The 22,340-nt window shown below is 40.0% G+C and overlaps 1 protein-coding gene across 1 annotated transcript in view; it reads left to right on the forward strand.

The window, feature by feature from the left end:
• The window catches only part of gfra4b (GDNF family receptor alpha 4b), a 36,465-nt gene that overhangs the window by 9,830 nt on the left and 4,295 nt on the right, over window positions 1-22,340 (forward strand). Inside the window, exons 2-6 of the mRNA XM_046407075.1 lie at window positions 17,541-17,816; window positions 17,935-18,015; window positions 20,020-20,365; window positions 21,142-21,251; window positions 22,024-22,158. Of these exons, the coding sequence (XP_046263031.1) occupies window positions 17,541-17,816; window positions 17,935-18,015; window positions 20,020-20,365; window positions 21,142-21,251; window positions 22,024-22,158 (948 nt within the window). The remainder of the gene's footprint in view (window positions 1-17,540; window positions 17,817-17,934; window positions 18,016-20,019; window positions 20,366-21,141; window positions 21,252-22,023; window positions 22,159-22,340) is intronic.

Below are 22,340 nucleotides of genomic sequence, written 5' to 3' on the forward strand. Positions count from 1 at the left end.
ATTTACAACATCTGCTCCATACAAGAGATAATGCCACCTCCGTTCACCACTACTTGATTAATTATTTCACAGACATGGAATCACATAGCCAACAATTTGCAAATTTTGTTCACAGAAGGTCTCCATCTCACTTTGGTACTTATGTGGTATCTCAGGAAGGTGTTGAACCTTCGGTTTAAGAATGGTTTGGTTTTCTCAATATTTGTTATAGCCTCTCATTTGCATAAGTGAAGCCTAAGTGAACATGTTGTACATTCCCAACTTTCTTTGAAACAGCAGTACTTCACGTCTCATTAATGGCCAGTGTGTGACAATACCAGCCTCACTTGCAGAGGCCTCGGACTCTGTCAGCACCCTGTAGATTCAAATCCCTTCCTTCTCCATGCCTTGTTAGGCCCTAATTAATTGGATCAAGAGAGTGCCACAAAGCATTTGACGGCTCTCTGTGAAAGATAACGGTGAAACCAGAGCCACACTCCCATAGAAATGCCTCTGGAGAAGAACCATGCCATATTAGCCCCATTGACTCTCTGCCACACATGTCCTTGAGGATTCAACTCTGCTGCTATGATAAGAAGCAGGAAGGCCACAGTGGGTTCTGAGGTTATTTTCTGTGGTACTTGTCATGTCATGATAAATATATCTCCATAATGGTTAGCATAGTAGAATAACATGTGCAGTGTATGTTTAGAAACATAAAAGGGAACATTTCAAGTTATAATCCTTAGGATTTTATTAAATCAAACCTATCTCTGATATGTTGAAGTGTCTGAAATACCTATTCACTATATTTATATTCAGAATAAAATCTGTTTATTTAGTAGTTTTCAGTGTTAGTGAATCCACCATTTCTGTGCTGAAATAAAATTGCCTTCACATGCACAATGAATTCACAGAAGATGATTCTTGCATGTAATCCAGCGCAATTTAACCTCACTGATATCAGGCTCACTGTTCAGTCTCTTTACTCTGCATCACAGCTGCTCTAAGTTATTGCCAAAGTATTTGGGGCATCCTATTACTTTCTCTGCTTTACAAGCAAACAGGGGGTGGCTTTTATTGTGAAAAATGTATTTGTCACTGTGTTTAGTGCCAATGCCACAGTTGTTCTTTGTGTTTACAAGCCTCTTTTGGCCTTTTATTTTGGACACTGGATCAGTTTGTGTTTTTGCAATGGAGTTATGGAACAAGACTGAACACTCATAGTGAGGAAGTCTTTGCACCTCCAATTCCCCAGCATGTTAACCAACTTTTTAGACCAAATCAGGCATTTATTTGTCCATATGACAGTTTGTGTCACGTCAACCAGCATTTATAATAAAATATGAAAAACTTTCCAAAAGCATTCTAGTAGTCAGTTATGTTATTGTCTAAATTTGGTGGAAACAGACTGAACAACAAAAAGTTATCACTGGCTTATGTCATTGGCCACTGCAGCGTGAGGTTGGGTTGCATTTCTTCTAACGTCAGTTCTGTTTCAACTTTTTGCTGCAGGGCTGCTGCATTTTTTACGACAATCAGGCAGCCGAGACACACTACTCACACTCAAAGTGAATGTAAAGACTAGCAAAGCCTTACTGCACCCTTGTGTTGTGTACATGCAGCATGAAACGGGATTGTTGTTGTTATGAAAAAGACTTACCCGACTACACTCCCCCCAAATTTGAGTTTGTTTCTGAGAAAGAAGCTACTGGATGCATGTTTTCTGCAGTAATAAACTTGTTACCACAGGTAATACCAAATCAACCAGGACCAAAACTTCAAAGATTATAACTTTTTGGCTGCATGATTTATTTATTTTTTTAAATCAAACGCTTATTAAAGCTAAGGGTAACTGCAAAACACCTTTCACATTTGCCGTATTTTAGAAGATACTGCTTGGTCAAATAAGTTGACAAGTTGACAGTAATAATAATAATAATAATTATAATGATAATAACAATAATGATACTGCAAAGTAGGAGTTACAATCTGGTGACAATGCAGTGGAGAGATTGGGCTTATAAAGGCAGCAGGAAGAGGGTGACGTTGATTGCAGAGAACAGGGAACAGGTGTGCAGGAGAGATGAATGCAGTTAGGAGGTACAGGACCGTCCAGTTCTGCTCCGGATCGGCTCCCGGTGAGAGGGAGGGAGAGTGGAGAAATACTAGAAAAACACCAATCCTAACAATTGTTCACCAGTTTATACATATTTTGTTTCATTAAAGGTCTTGGTCCATTGGTAAATGGATGTTGCTTTGGCAAAATGACCTGCTTATTAATGGTGCAAAAACATCTCAGTAGAAGGCAGAGAAGCCAAGGAGTCTCAGCTTTAAGTTTTTTTGGGGAGCATTGTTATTGCTTTTGGGATGTTGATCCATTGCCCCGCGGTTCTCACAGTCTGCATCATAATGAGGCTTGATCTTGATATATCTTAGAGCATCACATGTTCGGCCTTCAGAAGAGGAAGGGCATTTTAGAGCTAAGGGGAAGAGGAGGAGAGTGTCTGCACTGCATCATGTCTGAGATCAGTACTTTGGTACATGCCCTTCGAACTCGGGAGGAACACCTGTTTGGGTGAAAGAAGCAACATATGGTGATGTTGTGCAAAACTAAAGGTCATGTAAAAGCTGATGTAGCTCTCTTCAAGTCATTACAAGACATGAACGATTTTTAAGCAAAGAAAAGCCACAGAGGTCGTTTCAGGATTAATATACCATCCCGAGTATCTCTTGAATGCTGTTCAAAAGGTTATGCAGAGGGACAAGACAGAGAATTACACACTGAACTACATGGACTAATTACAATCAGAAGCTTGTTCACAATGTATGTGAAAAATAATTTGGCTATATAATTTGATCATTTTTCATGCTATGAAACAGAGAAACCTATTGCGAAATGACCCATTCATGTATGACAGATATCACAACTTAATTTCTGGTTGTCACCATACACTTCACTTCACTCACTATAAATTACTTCAAAATACAACGAATAATTACCAAACAAAGTTAAAGTTTCTGCTCTTTTAAATGTTACTACAAATTCACCAAAGCGACATCTGAGTCATGTATGTCATTTGATGTTATTCAACACAAAATCATAGGAGTCTAGCCTTCCTATAGGTTTATGTCATGCTCACCAGCTATTGCAGCTTTCATCATCATTTCACATGGAAAATGACTCAAAATACTCATGAGCAGCAGAGGGAATTTGAAATTATTTGTTGCTGCAGATGGGAACGAAGCACAGAGGTTACGTTAGTTTATGTTGCATATTGTGCTATTTTTCTCAGTCTTCTAGCTTTTACCTGCTGTCAGCAGTGCACATAAGAGAAATTTAAGCTCTGATTGGATGTGTCCCACTGAAATGAGCACTGGGAGCTGTCTTTAGCTCTCTCATTATGTTTTTATGGAAGTGGGTCTATGATTCAACCAGTAGAGTTTCTTGTTTATACAGGGCTTGAGGTAGATGCAATAGGACTTCTCCTCCAACTTCTCAACTCTATTCTGACAGGCCAATGACGCCTTTCAGTTGGAGTATAAAGCCTTTTGAAACAGAGATTCCTCATTAATGTTGTAAATAAAGCCCACCATTATGCCAGCTTAGGTTTTTCACACTGAACCAAACAATGCTGGCATAATGCTGCGCCAGTATGTGGTTTTGGATAGCATGCTGGTTTTCTGGATGCTTAAGAGCCTTGACATGTAACACAACATCTTTAGTTGAGTACTGTGTTTTTGTTAGCTGTGCCCATTCTGCAAACACAAGCAAAGCTTCTGTGCATTGTATACAACATGGTAAGAGCAATGGAAGATTTGTGTGATCAGAAATGGAATAGAACAGAGCTGGTTGCTGTTCTTCTTTGAGTTAGCCGCTAGCTGCTTTTCAAGTCCCACGCACACACACACACACACACACACACACACACACATAACACGAAATTAAACTAGCACAACCCAGTCACGTCCTGTCTGCTCAACCTTTCAACAATTTTTAAAATTTTTCTTTTTTTCACATCAGTTCAGCTGTGTTATACAGAACAGTGAGGCCGAATAGCAGCACAATACATCTGTAAAATATATCAGTCAGAGGTGATCTGACATTTTTCTTTTGTCACTTATTTCAGAAATTAATTAACAAAAGTTTTTTGATAGGCCTCTTCCAAATGCACATTTTGAGAATTGGGTGACTGTTGTATATTGTGTTATGCTGAAAAATCTTTTTCAAAAACCATTTTGTAAAAATTTTGGATTTGGGTGTGTTAGACCTGTCTGTACAGATTTGAGGGGGGTTCTGGCAAACTGTATATGCACAAAAGCTACAGTGAAGTGAAGGCGAAATAGTCCAGTTAAGCTTCAGATGAGAGCAACTTGAATGCTTTTAAAATTTTGCAGAGCTTGTGATATTAATTTAATCATTAGTAAATCTGTGCTGAACATTTTTAGACTCTTTATTATCACCAGAAACACAGAAAACAAAGCCGCTTATTCAATTACATTTAAGCTTCAGTCATCTTTAGTTCTACAAACAATCATCCAGGCAGTCTGTGTAAATGAGTAACTCCGAATTTCAGAGCTGAAATTACTTAGGATGTTGTTGAAATGCCTGAAATAGAAAACTGTAATCATTTCAAGCACAGAATTGCTTTTGTTACACAAACTGTGATGGAAATGATGGAAAGTGATGGAAATTACAACTCTGAATAAAGGACAAAGCTGTAGAAGTTGGGGCCACCAACAATGTTCAGCAGAAGGTTTGAAGAGAAATCAACATACATGATTTTAGATTTCACATTTGGTAAACATTCAGTAGTACAAAGAATTACACCACACAACTCAAATTCTCATAAATAATTAACAGATCAGCCGTGATGCTGATGCAGTGCTTTTCCACAACAATGCAAGGCTACATGCTACGTGATGAATCACTCCTCTGACACATGCTAATGATGAATGGAAAATGTTGAGGGCCTCGCTGTCATCCTATCCTGTGTGTATTCCTAGTATTTAAGACTTTGCACAACACTTCAGCATCTGACTGTAAATTTCATTGTATCACTCATGACTGACAGCTCTGAAGATGACAAGTAAGCGCCCAGTTTTTAGATCCTTGAGGAATAACTTTCACATATCCTTTGTGATCATATTCACAGGACAAATGTCTCAGATATGACACACAACGAAGCACTAGGAGTTAACAAGAAACTGCTTTAGCAGTGGCCGTTGTCAGCCTCATGATTTCAAACTTCAGCCCGTGTTGACTGGGGGCTTTTGTACCATTTGATCTCCAGGCCGTAACTTCTGGAATCCCAGGTCTCTTTGTGACCATTTATCTGAGGCTTTAGAACAGTGAATCACAAAGAGATTGTGTAACCGAGCTGCTGCAGATCACTGTTGTAGTCCCACGGGTCCTACATGACTGACAGAGTACTCTGCTCTGGAGTCTGCCTTCTGGTCATGCTGACCCACATTTCGCCTTTTGTCATCTTAATGTTGGCTCTGGGTGGATGATAATTTGTATGCACTTAACATGCTTTTTAAAGGTGCTTTCAGTTCATATAGGTGAAGACACTAATCACAGATCAGGACAGGCAAATGGAGATCTAAGGAAGTGGTTCTTTGTGGCCATGCAACACATTTAAATAATTTACAGCTAAAACAGATTATACACATTCATATCACCAAAGTACTGCGCATCTGGACCCATAAAATGGAAAAAAAAAACACTAGATTTATCACCTTAAAAAACTTAAAAGATTATGGAAGCTGCCATGATGCAATGGGGCCAAGTGGCAGCAATCAGCTTAAAAGGCCTATCTCAAGATTCATGTGTGGGCTCCTCTCATTGTCGCTGCTTCTGCTTTATTTCAACACAACAGACACGTCTCAAGGAATGGGGACATGCTGGCAGTGTGAGTAATACGGAGGGCTGAGCTGTTCATCTCATCAGTAAAAGTGCCCATCGATCATTGTATTGGAATGTGTGGCCCCTCCCTCCTCTTGTAATGACTCCTGAGTGACAGCCACAGCTGGCAGGTGTTATGGCCTTGCCAGAACATCAGACTCGACAGAATGTTAACACTTAATCACTTTATTAAGGCAGCATTGTTACTGTTCCGTAAATATTTCCCTTATATTTGTGTGAGTACCGGCCCCTGGCGGGCACTTCTCTTTGGTCATTTTGTTTTTGGTACGTTTCTTGACTTCTAACTAGTCCTACATGTGCTACAGATAACATTCAAACATTAAACTGTTTAGCTCACTCAGGAGATGTGTGCACATGGTTGTGGTTTATATATTTTAGTGACTTGATGTTCACTTTTGACAGTTTTATACTGGGAGTGAGAGGAATGATTCAGCTCTGCTCGAATCCACACTACTTTGAGATTCAGATGCCATTCAGTCTGTGAATTTTCTGTTGTCTTCTGTGTGGACTTTTTTTTTTTATATATATGTCATGGTTCAATTCAAGCTGAACCTTCATCACTGTCTTATGATCAGCTAGAGCGGCGTGTCATATCTCAAAGTATTACTTAAAGCACAACTAATACCATAAAATGTAGCCATAGCCTCCTCTTGAAATGTGTACAAAATCACAGGAGACAAGATAAAGTAAGGTAGGCCTTTATTAGTTCCCCAGAGAGGAAATTCTCATGAAAATATATGTCATTAACTCCTGCTGCTACTCATATCCTAAAATTCAACCAGCTTATTTTTGGGGCCAATTAATTTGTCATCAAGAAAATGTCAACTTGTGCTGTGCTTTCCTGGTATACCTGAACGGCTGAGTGGTCAGCACTGTTCCCTCACAGTTTGATCACTGGCATTAACTGCTGTTGGCAAGGATAATGCGAAATGCGACAAGCTTAAATTTTTAGCCAATTAAACTTATCCTCAAGAAAATGTCAACTTGTGCTGCATTTTTTTTTCCTGAGAGTCCCGTTGCCTCAGTTCCGCACTTTGCTTTCTCATAGTCACACAGCTCTGAGTGCAGTGCTGAGATGTTCCCGATGGCTGCACTTCCACAAAATGATCCCGCTCGGGCTGATGTATGGTATTTGGTCTTGATTGACTGACAGTATTGGCCCTTTTCCTTTCACTGTCCATTGTAAATGAGGGCTGAAGCCTTTAGAAATAACACTGTTAGCAACTTTATATAAAGATTAAAGTAAAGATTAAAGTGACATATTTTGTCATTGGAGGGAACTCACTCCAACGAAATTTGTTCTCTGCATTTAACCCACCCAAGTGACGTGCACACACACAGCAAACCCGGGGCAGTGGGCGACCGCGTGCAGCGCCCGGGGAGCAGTGGGGGTTAGGTACCTTGCTCAAGGGTACCTCAGCCATGGACACCGGTACGGGGAATCGAACCAGCGACCCACCGGTTACGGGTCCGACACCCTAACCGCTGATCCACGACTGCCCTATATTGTATCTAAGGGGCTTTTCCTTATTTGAATCTCATGTCTAAGGAAAGTCTTATGCTACGCAGGTGGTAAAGCTCCAGAGGAAAATGATTTGGTATTGGTATTGAACTATATGCACCAATCAGCCACAACATTAAAACCACTGACTGGTGAAGTGAATAAAGTTAATCATCTGTTTACAATGCAAGGTTCTGCGGGGAAACCTTGGGTTCTGGCAATCATGTGGATGATCTTTGACACAGATGGCCCGCCTAAACATGGCAGACCAAATACACTCCCTCCATGTCATCGAGAATCTGTGGGATACAGAGGTGTCCTGACTCCAGGAGGGGAGGTCCTCTGGGGGTATTTTGTGGTCACTGACTTCTGAATGCTGGATCTGTTAAGTCCAGTGCATTGAGTGTGGGGCCTTCAGATGGGAAGGTGGATGTGGCCTATTCGGTGCATCCCACAGATTCTCAGTCAGGTTGGGATCTGTATGCAGCCCGCTGTTGTCGTCCTTGAGACATTCCTGAGCTGTTTCCGAAATGTGACAGGATATATTGTCCATCTGGGGGGGGAGACTGCTGCTGACTTGAAGAGCTGTTGCCATTATTCACTTCGCCTGTCAGTGGTTTTAATGTTGTGTATGATTGGTCTAAATAGAATTGACTTGACCTGACTTGGTGCAGTGGGTTAGCACTGTCGCCTCATAGCAAAAGGGTTTTAGGTTTGAATCCCAGTCTGGGCCCTTCTGTGTGGAGTTTGCATGTTCTCGCTGTGCCTGTGTGGGTTCTCTCCAGGTGCTCCAGCTTCCTCCCAAAAACATGCACATTAGGTTATGGCTACTCTACATTGCCCCTAGGTGTGAGTGTGAAAGTGTATGGTTGTCTGTCTTTGTGTGTTGGCCCTGCGATTGACTGGCGACCAGTCCAGGAAGAACCCCGTCTCTCGCCTGTAGTCAGCTGGGATAGGCTCCAGTCCTTCTGCAATCCTGCGGTATAGAAAATGAATGAATGAATGAATGACTTGAAAAGCCAATAAAAGCCAATAAAAGCCAATAATAATAGTCATTTCAGATGTCAAAAACCAATGGGTGCCAGCAAATAGGAAACCTGCTTTATCTACTTCTGTTTCAAATGAAAGACTCATTATACTCAGTGCATACACAGAAAGGCACAGTAAGAATCCAGTCACCATGGGAATGGTGCATAATTAATATCAATGTTAAAAAGGTTGGTGCCATTTATAAGGAATTCTGAACATATTATATAAGAAAGACATGAATGACAACCATCTTGGGGTGAATAACGATCGGTATTTGATTTGTGATCTACACTCTGTATTTTAGAAGACTCATCATTTGTATGCTCTAGTTGGCTGGCTTGGGTGCTTCTCTGTGCTGCAGACTGCCAGCACTCTCACACTGGGAGAAAGCTTGATGTGTCACATTCTTCTCCTCTGTGAGCAAAGGACGATACGCTGATAAGTTAATTGCAACCATTACAAACCAACAGTAGATGCACTCGTGTCCTCATTTCCAAGTCTTTACTGTGTGACATTGAGACTGAACTTAGCGAGCCTTCACACCAACATACAAACCGGGGTGAATCTGGGCACACACACATACACACACAAACAAAATTAAATGTATCTTTTCAGAGTCAGATGGAAACTGTTTTGCATAAGAAAAGAAAAGTTTTCATGAGTACAGTAACAAGTTTCTCTGTTGGAAACCTCCTGTTTGGTTATAACAGGAGTACAGTCTCTCCAACAAATCAGCTATGTATAAAGAAGAACATAACTGGATGGCTTAAACCTAACAACTATGACTTTATCTCCAGTGATAACATCTTTTTCCTGTAACTACAGAATATTGCTTGTGTATATTAATAAACTGCAGTATTCCTGTTCACACTGAGCTGGTTAAATTTGACAGTATATCTTCACACTCTCTCTTCTCTCCCATATTTGATTGTGTAAGTCATTTTTTTTAATCAAACTTCATTGGTTGGTGTTGAGATCTGCTACCTGTTAGCCCTAACAAAAGAGCTGCAACAGGATGAGCACTGTTAGGTAGAACATTGTCTGTCACTGTTCGTCTTTTGCCAGTGAGTTGAGTGTTTGTCCTGTTGTCCTTCTTACGGCTGTGAATTTGTAGTGTGATATGTGTGTCTCTCAGTCAGCAGGTGGGTGGTGTGCTGGTTTGAATTTTGGCACTTGGCTGAGGGTTTTCAGCTTTTTCTCAGCCTGTCAGGGATTGTCAGCCTCGGGTAGTTCAGAAGTTCAGAAACCACTTGAGGGGGAAGAGTTAAGGTTTTTGCAGGACACACACATTGCTGGAGTGTGTTGTTTCAGTAAGAAAGAGCTGAGATTTTCAGGGAGCCTCATGTCGGGTTAAGTTACATTACAGTGTCCACACCAGTGCAACATCAGGTATTTTGCAATTGATGTTTTGGCTTAAAAATTGGATTTAGTGAGAGCAAATTGTGAATTTGTTTTTACATCCATACATGTGTGTACAATTTTCTCTCTACTTTTCTGACTAGATGAAGTTAAAAGCGCACAGCTTGCACACTGTTAGCTTGAATATTTACATTACAGTAGAAACCAGGAGCAGCAGTAGTAGTTTTGAAGAAAGAATTATTGTGTGTGTGCATATGTTAATTCAATTCAAATCAATTTATTTATACTGCACCAAATCACAAGAAGTTATCTTATCACACTTTACAAATCGAGCAGGTGTAGATCAAGCTCTTTAATTTAGTCTGTAATACAGAGAGACCCAACATTCCCCAATGAGAAAGCACATGGTGACAGCAGCCAGTAAAAAACTTCCTTTTGGGAGGCAGAAACCTTAATAGCGTTTACACAACAGAATTACTGAAGTATTTCTATAAGCTCATTGTCAGTACGATTCTCTGATGGAGACGTACTGATTTACCATCATTCCCAGTCTGTATGTAGGCCTATTAGCCGCTAGCACTATTTGAATACTGTGTAGCTCCAGCCATTCAGATGCTTTCATAAGCAGTGAGGACTGGCTGTCCACCTGCTCCTTCATGGAATGTCTATGAAGGATTAACAGGTAAAAGCAATGCTGTAAGGCGGACACTGAAAGAACCAACCAAAGGTTTTCTGCTTGTCATAGCTGGTTTTAATCAGTCATCATTGCAAAAAGACATTCTGTTGAGAGAAATTATATTCACTAACCATCTCGTGCATTTTGTTCCAAATCTTCATTCAAACCCTGTAGCGATGAGCACTCCACCCTCGCAGTGATATGATTTTATGTGACTTTAAATGAACGCCACTGCCCGAGTCCTGTCAAAGTTGTTGCTCATGGAAGTTGACCGATGTCATAAATCACTTAATGTTCCTTTCCACATGTGCACACGTTCTCATTCATGGCAAAAACTCAGACTGGTTCTCAAAAGCATAATTCGACAAGAATGCACACACATTCCCACACACGCACAGACTCAAGCTGCTACTAGTGTGCCGTACTCCGAGCCAAACAAACTTGCTACGAGACCTTTGCAGCTGTGCCAGTCAGTCTTACAGCATCTACCGCTTGGATCAAACTGACTGACTGGGTGCTCACTCGGAGCAGTGACTCCAGTCATGAATAACAACCATGTCTGCTGCGTTTAGCTGTAATCTTTTGTTTACAATTCACTCCCTTCACACACCAACATTATGAGATCAATTTGCATGTTTTCTTTTCTTCCAAACTGCACAGTGGAAGTGACAAAATCCAAAATATAGGTGGAAAGTAATCTAAGGAAATGAAATGAGTGAAATGCCAAGAAAACATGCCTAAGTTACTACCTGGTAAGGGCTCGGTAACATTATGCTCCATCTGATAGAATGGAGTGCGATTAATCATAAGGACATGCGGTGTAATCAAGAGGAGATGACTCGGGGAGTTAAGGCTGCGACATTAAGTCTATGATTAATTCATTACAGTGGATATAGAGTTATAGACACGTGCAGTACTGTAAAGTATGTGCTTTTAGGAGCTGAATGCCTGGAAATTCTTTTGCACTGGCTGAGATTATGCATTTGCTGTAAGTTATAATGAGAACTCGTTGGTTTAGGCTTGACTTTCTACAAACTGGAGCGTCATCTCATTTGTAGTTGAAGCTCCTTTGAAGACGGTGGGGTGGTACTGGTTGAAGAAGGGGAAAGGGTTCTCATTGAAATAAATGGGTTTTATTCAGGACTGATGATCTTGAGACATTACTTCAAGGAATACAGGTTTCTACAGCTTTAACAGACCTCACTGTTAGTTAAAATGGATACTTGTGTGTGGTGGGATTGCGAATTGTGGTGTTCTCTGAGGTTGAATTAGAGTTGTAATCCTTCCGATTTCAGTAGTGGTTGATTTGGCAGCACCTTTAGTTACTGGTTATAACCCCAGCCACAGCCTGTTCATCCTGTTGCTGGCAAGCAACACTGAAGTATTCACTGCTGTACCACCAGACTGCAGAGCAGCTTCTTTCTTCAGGCTGTGAGAGCCTTCAGTTAATCTGACGCTCTCTTTTGTGTGTAGCACAAAGGCACTACAGGTACTACACAAAACCCATGTTGTAGATAGACAAATACATAATCTTTGAATTGCAATCTGGCTGGTCCTAGTTGTTACTACATGCAATATTTAAAAGTGTTTTTTGTCTTTTTTTTAAATGCTGCTTCAAAATAAAAAATAAAAGCCACCCCGTGTTTTGCCATTTTTACTTTGAAGCAGGAGATGTTTGAATTAGCAGGAACTTAATTCTGCCATGATACAGCTGGCAACAGCAAACCGTGAGGCTGACATCAGTGGGATAAAGTTAAAACTAACGTGATTACATTTATGTCTTCCTGTGACTTCCCTGTGTGTGTGTGTGAAGGTGATGTGAATCCAGTGCGGGTATGGAGGACTCAGTCACTAACAATGAAACCAATGACAGGGAAGTTTTAAATTCATAAAAATCTTTGGGATTATAACTTAAACGCCTCACTGGACTTGTACACAGATGTTGGCAAAGTAAAGGAGTGTTGTGTAATGTTTGGTGACATGTTCTTTCCCCATTCTTTATTAATGCTTATGGTCAATACACACATCATGAACAACCTTCTCCAGTGAAGCCTTGTGATGCTTGATGCAGCTCATAAAGAAGTTAATCACAGTTGTTGTAATAAAAACTTCCTACAGCAGACATTTTGAACTTGCTTGTGTTGCAAGACGTGAGACTGACTGTTGTTGTGGACCAGAGCTTACTTCATACAAACTTTAGGAAGAACCTAATTTTCCTGCTGGAAGGAAGATCTAATTTGAATGAAGTGACCTGAGTAATTTCTTAGGATCCTGATTCACAAATTAATGAACTTGATTCACACATTCATGCATGTCATGAGGTGATCATTTTTACCTGTTAGACTATTCATCAAACCAGTCAGTGAGGCAGTTTTTGTCATACAAATTTTCTCACTTAAATCTATTCATGAATGCTGCTATCTTCTTTTACTGGCATTTCTTGCGTCATGCCTTAGGTACCGTATATTAGTGATATTATATTATATATACAGTTGTATTATATTGTGTGTGTGATCATCAAGAACAATCTTTTCAGACAGACAGACAAATGACTGTTGTTCCTGACATCGTTTGCTAATGTAACAACTGTTTTTTGTTCCTGACATTCTTAGTAAATAATTCGCATGACATCTTACAGGCATCTTTGTGAAAGTTGTTGGATAAGGATCAACTGAATGGGTGATTTTTTTTTTTTCATTTAAAGAAACAAAATGTGCAGCACATGTAAGTTACCCAGTGATTATAGCGTAGATCTTTGAAGCTAAATTACACTGTTTTTCTAGGTCTTCATGCGCTATTTGTTTGATGTCTCATGTAAAATGTGAGTGGAGCTGACATTGCTTTTTTTGGCGATAGATGGATATTTTCCTGTCTCATTTTGCCAAATTCAATCTACTCTGCTTTGATGTCTGAAATTGCTAATTTTGTTCCATAAAGGCAAGTAATGTTGTCTTATGCAGTGTATCAGACAGATTTCTAACAGAATAAAAAACAAAAAGAACAGAACAGAATACTGATCTTTGCAAACAGGACTCATACACTGGTAGAACAATTTATATTCATTCAGTCAACTTAAATATTCAGCTCCTACAGTTAGTCACACATATGTAAACAATGTATAGAGGACACTTGAAAATCTTACTTTTACACTGTGATGAGTTTTACTTTTATCTCAAGAGCAATGTGCTATACTTAGGGATCATAATGCGACCAGTAGGAGATCAATAAAGAATAAGACCAATTTAATATTAACTTGGAGGTTATTAAAGTGTGTCACTTCTAACTCTTTACAATTTAATGACTTTCAATGAACGTTTCTCCTCTCAAAAATCTCTCTCCTTTGGACCAAGTTAATTTTTCAAAATAATACACACAGACTGGAAAAATTTAATTTTTGAAGAAAATAAACGTGAAAGATTCTCTTACATTGCCTGATAAACAGGAAGTGTAGGACTGGAAAGAGCAAAATTAGCTTAATGAGTACTGAACAAGAAAGAAAGAAAGAAAAAAGAAGAAGTAAATATGTTTACTAGTGAGTGAGTGAACTGAAGCAGTAAAGTTGAGAGACCGACAGCTAAACAGTGAGATTAAAATCTGAGCCCCTTGAAGACTTTGGTTTACATGGATTTTATATACTACCACTTATCAATTATATATCATTATTGTAATTATCACAATATTGTCTAAATTAGGACAACATTTGAAAGTTTGAATTACGTTTCTGCCTGAAAGTATGCACCCTTTGTTGGCCAGCTGTCAGCGGCCGAGGCTGCCCACTTCAAAGTGATGTTTCTGGCTTTAATCCAACTATCAAGATAATTTACAAATCTTAAACAAAGGTGATACTCATTAAGTGCACCAATACATTACCATCCCCCGCCTCACAGCCTCAGCACTTTGTAGGTATATAATATTGAGGGTAACATTCCAGCTGACTTCATTAAGTTTCATTTTCCATTTTATCTCTCCTGAAGTGGACCATTAAGTCGGTGCGCAAGGGTAACTGATCAGCCAATCTGCTTGTGATTTATGTGGCAGGGAAACTGAGGACTTAACTGAGCCTCAGAAAACATTGATTACTGACATGGCTAATTGGCTAAACCCACTTGTACACTGAGACAGGCTTATTGGAAATGTCAAATCAAGTGGCTCATTTGCATTCATGATGTATGGTGTCTATTCCAGCTTCTGCCCAGGCAGCATTAACTGACACACATAGCAGGAAGGGCCTGGGATCTCCGCCTTGAATTTGCAACTGGCCATCTGGCCTTCCAGGACATTTGCGTTGGTCGGAACTTTCTTTCCCCCTGGCATCAACATGTCTGTACTGGATGCATGTAGCTGACATGTGCTGAACAGAGGATAAGAGCTTGGATAACTGATGTGAGTGAGACTCAGTTCACCTGTGGGGTTTCAGTGAAGAGCCAGCTTTGAAAGCACATACAATTTTGATTGAACAGGGTTGACAGAATGGAAAATACTTTGGATTCTTTCTTTCTTTCTTTTTTTGAGCATGTGCGTGTATGTTTTGGAAATCAAAACAACATTTGAGACAGTTTTGACTGAGAAATATACAAAGTGCAAGCAGGTGAAAGCAGCATGAAATTGAAACTTCTTTTTTATTAAAGCAGATAGGGTAAGAGACCCTACCCAGACACACACACACACAGTCATGTTTCCATCACTTTTGGGAACATTACATAGATTTACATTCATTTCCTGGAGGCTTAACCACCACCTAACCATAACAATAAACATTACAATGTGTTTCATTCATTTTCTGCTAAAATATAATATATTGCAATACAATATCCGCCTGTAGTAAGTAAAATTACATAATTTGGTTTCAGCTGGGGAAGATCATGGTCTAGTTTGATAAAAAAAAATGAATTAAAAAAAAGATAAACCACATTTAATCAAAACTACCTTTTTTCTGGCCTTTACCAAAGTGCTTTAGCTGCTTGAATTTAACAGATGGGACTTCAGGATTTGAAGTCCTGTCTCTGGAGGGAAAGTGTTGCATTTTTTTTAACATCCACTGGACCACCTCACAGAGGTCTCCAATGCTGTAAAATCTGAATTTCATTCGATCAAACAAAAGTTGCCTGTGAACATAATCCATTACGACTTGACTCAAACTCAATATACATACACAGCAGGACACAGAAGGCACAGCAATTAATTACATTTGATTTCTATATTTATATGTCTCCAAGTGTTAGAACAAAAAGCCATAACATCGTACCATTGTCATGGAAAAAATAGATCTCCTTGAGTCTGGTGAAGACAAAGAAAGTCTTTTTTGTTGGTTTAATGTTGACCCCAGAGTAACACAGAGTCGTGCCAATAGTTCCAAACTGACTGACCAAAAGCAATTGAGAGCAAGATGCATTTATGCCTCTGCATGAGTCTGAGGAAGAGAGGAGTCTGTGGGAAAGAGAGGTGTTTGTGTATTCTGAATGGGGAGTCGCTGTCTGTTCCGAGCGTGTTAGCTTGTGAATGAGGACTGTTTGTAAAGTCTGAATCTGGAGTGCCTGGATGTCCTGGATGAATTAGCCTATGAAAGAGAGGTGTTTGTGAAGATGTCTGGGTGTACCCTGAGTCAGAGGTGTCAATTTCCACTACGACCATCATACCAACAAAACTACAACTACTGCTAGCATACAGTATGTACAACTTAATGTATATTACGGTGGCCAAGGTGCAAATACACAAAGACACTGCAAATAGAGAAAATAGCAATGGCAGGATTTCCAAGGACACTAGTGCAGAACATGGCTTGGACAAACTTGCCGCTCAGCTTGTAACTCATGATGTTATGAAAGTCAAATGTATGCGGATAGAGAAAGAATGCTAACCCCTACTCTGACTCTGATTGGCTAGTATTCCCTGCCTTCATTGGATGGGTTGGTTGGGTTCGGGAATGAGGAGTAATGATTGTTTAGGGTTAGGGTAAGAATATCAGTGTAAGCCAATCAGAGGAAGAGGAGGGCAGGTCATGCTTTTGTCATTATAGGAAAAGGAATGTTGTGACTTTCCGCACATGCACAGAATACAGCTGTAGTGCAATGTTAGTCCATAACATAAACATAAACACCCTCTGGAAACAATTTTCTTGTCTTTTTCTGTGTTTTCAGTGATCTTGTTTATTTGGTTGTGTTGGGTGTATTTGGAGTGTTTTTCCTGAAAGCTGGGCATGTGTTGAGTTTTGTCTATTTGCATGTAATTTCTTGAGTGGCAAGTTTTTTTTTTCTTCTGTCCATCCCACATGTTCACCTTAAGTACTTATGCTGCCATCTGAGCCAAGCGATGCAAAAAGAAAACCAATAACTCCCATCTCACCAGTGTTATGTTGGTACATTGAGACAGAGTTCAATAAATGGTCATGGTGCTGTATTGGCTTTTCCCCGCAGCAACAGATGAATATCTATGGTTCTTTCTCTAGTCAATGTTTGTTGTATATTCATGACCCACACCTATTATTCAGTTTCTCTGACTCACTGAAAAGAGTCGACTCGTGCAGTGAACTGAACTAAATAGCTGTTGACATTTTTTTTTGTGTGGAGTCTCGACCAAAGAGATGGATCAGCATTACCATCCCTACAGCTAGGATGCCACTGTTAAAAAATACATTAATTCTTTCTTGATTGGCGCTCACCTTGACAACAATAGACTGAAAATAGTTGATCGCACATAATACCTCAGATGCCTACGCAGAGTTCCAAACTTAAGTGAGATACACAGCGCACTGTAACTTTTGAAGCAACAGATTAATGATATGTATCAACTATTTATGACATGATATGCAGCATTTTAGCATACTATGCACACCACCACTGCCACCACATTCACACACTCCGACTGTTAACAATTTTCCCCTTCAAAATGTTCTTGTTTACTTTCTTGCCCTTTGACTTTCTTATTTCTGACATTTGTGTCCAGTGTTTCAGCTTGCTTCTCCTTTACTCTTAATTTTCTGTCTCATCTCATAATCTTAGACCTCAACTGCCATCTCAAGTCTTCTTATCTTTCTGCTCTCTGTTGTGCTCTGATTTTCTCTCTCACAGCTCTGTTAGAGGTTATTATGGCCGGCAGAGACTGCTTGGTGGCTGGAGACTCTTGCTCGAGCGATGAGACTTGTAGTCCACGTTTGCGGACTTTACGTCAGTGTGTGGCGGGCAACGGCAGCGTGAAGCTGGGCCCTGGTGCCAGGAGCCAGTGTGCCAACGCAGTGTCTGCCCTACTTTCCAGTCCCTTACATGGCTGTCAGTGTAAACGAGGCATGAAGAAAGAGAAGAACTGCCTTAGCATCTACTGGAGCCTTCATCAGTCCATCATGCATGGTCAGTGGTTACTGGTTAACAGCTGTCTATACTGAAAAAAAAGACTTTCCATAAATGTTGCAAATCAGGTTTACAGCATTTAAGATCATGTATCTACCTGCGTCTGTGATTCTTTTAGGACTCAAACTGGTGGAGAGTTACCCCTACGAGACAGTGCAGAGGAATTACGACTATGTCCGCTTGGCCTCAATTACTGCTGGCAAGTTTGCTTACCTTCATTAACTTTTATTCACCTGAAGGTGTTCTGTCCAAACACAAATACATGCCTCCACTGAATTTTTACTTGTAAGCAGTCCCATAGCAAACAGAGATCCTTTCCGTTGGTGGTAAAACAGTTACACAAGTATAGACAATCAAATAAAGCATCCAAAATAATATTCTTGACATCAAGTTGTTGGATGCCAACCTTATCCATGTCCTTTGCCAGGCTCAGTTGAAATAACATAATCCATGACTGTCAATGAATACTAATCCAGGCATTGTTTGTTGTAGCCTCAGGCTCATGTCACAATGCAATCTCATAGCACTGATTAAAATAAGCCTGAACTTGGAAAAGTAGATTACATTTCATGGTTATGAAAATGACAATCTCAGTATTAAATAACAACGCTGTGAAATAAATATGAATGTTTATACACATTCATCATGTGAAAGGCTTACTAACCGGGACCTGAGTCCTAATTTCGTACCATAAACATGTAAATGTGAGCTGGTATGACAATAAAAGTTCCCTTGATCCTTCCCTTGATCCTCCCTTGATCCTAAAGCTTAAATTTAAACCAATAAAACATTAGTTGGGGTTAGAATTAGGTTAAGGCAACAAAAGCTAATGATAATATTTGTTCTTGTTATATGAGAAAACATTTAGCATAAGGTGAAAAAGTTACTCACATTAGAACGTTCTTTGCATGTATATCCATCTACCAATCTTACCAGAGTCCCATAAAGCTATAAACACACTGCAGAAAAGCCAATAACACACTCCTAAACAAACAGCTCAGTGGTCAATCGGTTGCTCCCAGTCCCAGGCTCATTCTGAAGTTGCAGCATTGAGGATTAGGGTTCACTCTTATGCCAAGCATGACATTCATGTCTGCATTTTCAGCGCAGGGAACAGGAAGTTGCCTTGATGCCTTTTGTTACAGAACACATGCCAGTAGCATGACTAGCCTCAGACCTGATTCTAAAAATAATTGGCTATCAAACATTTGATGAATTTCCTGAGTCGTATTCAAATCAGCTCCTGTGTTACTTGCTCTGTCTGCCACTGAACTGCTAGTTACATGTGATGTCAGAGACTCAGTTAACAGCACAGATGTCAGCAAAGCAATTATATCATTGCGGCACCAAAAAGACTCATCCGTGACATCAAATTCAAAGTACAAGAGCCCAGACTGCAACATGCATTTATTTCTGCTGCCCATTGTTAAGAGGCTCTCAGGCTGCTATCACAAAGAAGCTTTGTTTAATTGTAATTATATTCAGATTGTTATGGTTAAGGTAAAAGCAAATTGTGATTATGCATCTATGTTATTTCACTTTCCTTGTAGCCCATGTGAATGGTAACCTTGAAATAACAGATGGAGGAAAAGCCATAGTAACATGGCAACGTGATGCACTTTCACATAGAAGAGGATGACAAAGGACTTTTCAACAGACATTAGTCAGAACTCAATCTGACTTCCAAAATGCAACTTTTGAGAAATGGCACACAGTAGGTTGACTGCTTAAGTTAAAAGTCTGGTAGTGAAATATGACAATTGTCATGATCATTTTAACACTTGGATGGAAAGACATGAACCAGGATCTTGTAAAAACATTAAAATAATGCAAAGAAGCCCACTGGGTTCTACTTATGAGATAGCGATGGGAAATCAGCCTGTTTTTGTAACATAACATAACAAAAGAGACCAGACTCCTCTCTGAATACTCATTTTGTTATTCTGGTCCTTAGGAAATGAGCCACCATTGTTTATTTACAGACAATTTCACCTTGGAGCTGAACTTTAATTCAAAACTACCTATCTCAGCTTTTGTACTTCTGACAAGACGAGATTATATCTCGGCATGTTGAATAAATAAATGGAGTCCAGCCACACTTCAAGTATGCTCTGATTTGTATAAATACAAACCCTTTATAATGTACTGATGTTATTCTTCCACTGATATCTACATTTGTCTTTGACCTTACTTCCATCTACAGACTCTGATGTTGGCATGACAACTGTGAATCGCTGCCTGGATGCAGCCAAGGCTTGCAATGTGGACGACTTGTGCCAGAAGCTCCGCACAGAATATGTCTCAGCTTGTATCAAACCCACTGCCAAGTCGGGCTTGTGCAACCGGCCTAAATGCAATAAGGCTCTGCGCAGGTTCTTTGACCGTGTCCCTGCCGACTACACACATGAACTGCTATTCTGCCCCTGTACGGACAGAGCATGCTCAGAGCGTCGAAGGCAAACTATTGTACCCAGCTGCTCATATGAAAGCGTGGAAAAACCCAACTGCATTACACAGATGAGGTTCTGCAATGCTGACTATGTGTGCAGGTTAGAACAAAGAACTGGAGGATTTTCACTAGCTCTCACGTATTCCAATATCAACCTTTCTCCCATGTCCACAACACATATTAAAGTTATTTCTCACTTAGCCATGGTCTCATATGGATACAGTAACATATTGCTATAATATAAACAGAATCTCCAGTTTGGATATCCTCAGTGATCCCCCACTTTTCTCAAGGTATACCAAATCAGCAAGGGAAATGTTTTATCATTCCCACCTTTTTCAGGTATTGCTTGCACTCTGATGTTAAATATCCTTACCATACATATTTGAGGCGGTAGTGTTCTGTTTTATGGTTCTTTGAAACCAAATAAACAGTCATTCAATCAACAAAATGGCCCGCTGTTTTACCCTAAAGCCTTCTACCACCATTGGTTAGAACACCCCTGAGAGCCTGTTGGAATAACACATTAAATATTTAGCACAGATAAAGAGCCAGATGGATCAAAGTTATCGCTCATTGCTATCTCTGGTCGTGGCCATTATTTTTCACAGCCCCATTACACTCAGAAGGCTTTACTAATGATCCCAGGTCTGGGGGACGAAATATATTACTCTTTCTATCACTTTCACATTACAGTCCAATGCTTTCAGCCTTTACCATGGCCAACAATATTTCTTTATGTCAGGGGGGCAAACTCTTAATTAAATGACCAAGTACCAGTAGAAAGAATGTTTAAAAAAAGAACCCACAAACTTTTTACATAACAACAGTCCAGGGATCCATCATGTTTTTGCTAACCAGTACCTGTTTCTGTAGGTCTCGCCTGGCACAGTTTCAGTACGATTGCGAACCCTTCGAAATGTCTGCCAATGGCTGCAAGCAAGGGAACTATGGAGCCTGTCTCCTCGCCTACACGGGGCTCATAGGTAGGTGAACACCTGAGAAGTGAAAACACATGAAGGACAGGAAAAGATGAAATGAAATAAGCAGATGGAGGCGGAAAAACCGCGTGTGAAAGAAGATATGTTACTTAGAGTGCGCTAGGAAAGGAAAGAGAAAATTGTGAGGTGACATAGCAGCAGAAATGAGCTACCTGGAGGGTAAATTAATAAATACATAACAGGTTAATTTAAGAGTGAATGAGGGAATGAAATGAAACTTAGAATTTTAAACCAAAAGACAAATGTTCTGTATGATTTAAGATTCACAAACATAAAAATATCTCATTGTAGAAAAACAGATTATTTACACCATGTTTTATAATAGCTCGTAAAAGAGAAAAAAAGCAGCCACTTCTCTTCCACGCCCTGGAAGAGAGGACCTAATGCATTTCAAGAACCTCAAATGGTGCCCCTCAGCACAAACACACACTTGGCATTTCCATTCCTGTCGTGTATTTATTAAAGCACTCGAAGTCCTACCTCCACCATGGTGAAGAAAACAGTCACAGAAAAAATTCAATGCCAGTGATTTCTGTGGAGTAAAAACAAAAAGTATTACTTATTATCTCTCTATTAAATCATACAAGTCTATGCGCAGCCAGTCTAGCCGACACAATATTATCAGCCCTATGCATCCGGTCAGCGTATGGGAAGTGTAACATCCATTAAGCTTTCAGAAAACAAGCATACAGTGTAACAACTGAAAGTAGAATGAATATTTAATACTGATTGAGGCCTGCACGTGGTCTCTCTGCAGGAAGTACAATAACTCCCAACTACGTGGACAACTCCACATCCAGTGTGGCTCCATGGTGCTCCTGCTCAGCCAGTGGGAGCCAGAGAGATGAGTGTGAAAACTTCCTGGGATACTTCACTGACAACATCTGCCTCCGTGAGTGTCACTCTGTCCACAGTGGGCAGGAATGTACTGACTCAGGTTATTGGGGCAATGGTTGTGTTTTTATAAAGGTATTGGTTGTTTAACCAGTGTCATGCAGCTTAAGGGAAAGAGTTCATGTTTGCTTTGTTTGTATTTTTCTTTTCCAGGCATCTTAAGTTGTGTACATTGATTTT

This window comes from Scatophagus argus, chromosome 12, assembly GCF_020382885.2.
Source record: "Scatophagus argus isolate fScaArg1 chromosome 12, fScaArg1.pri, whole genome shotgun sequence".
Lineage (NCBI taxonomy): Eukaryota > Metazoa > Chordata > Actinopteri > Scatophagidae > Scatophagus > Scatophagus argus.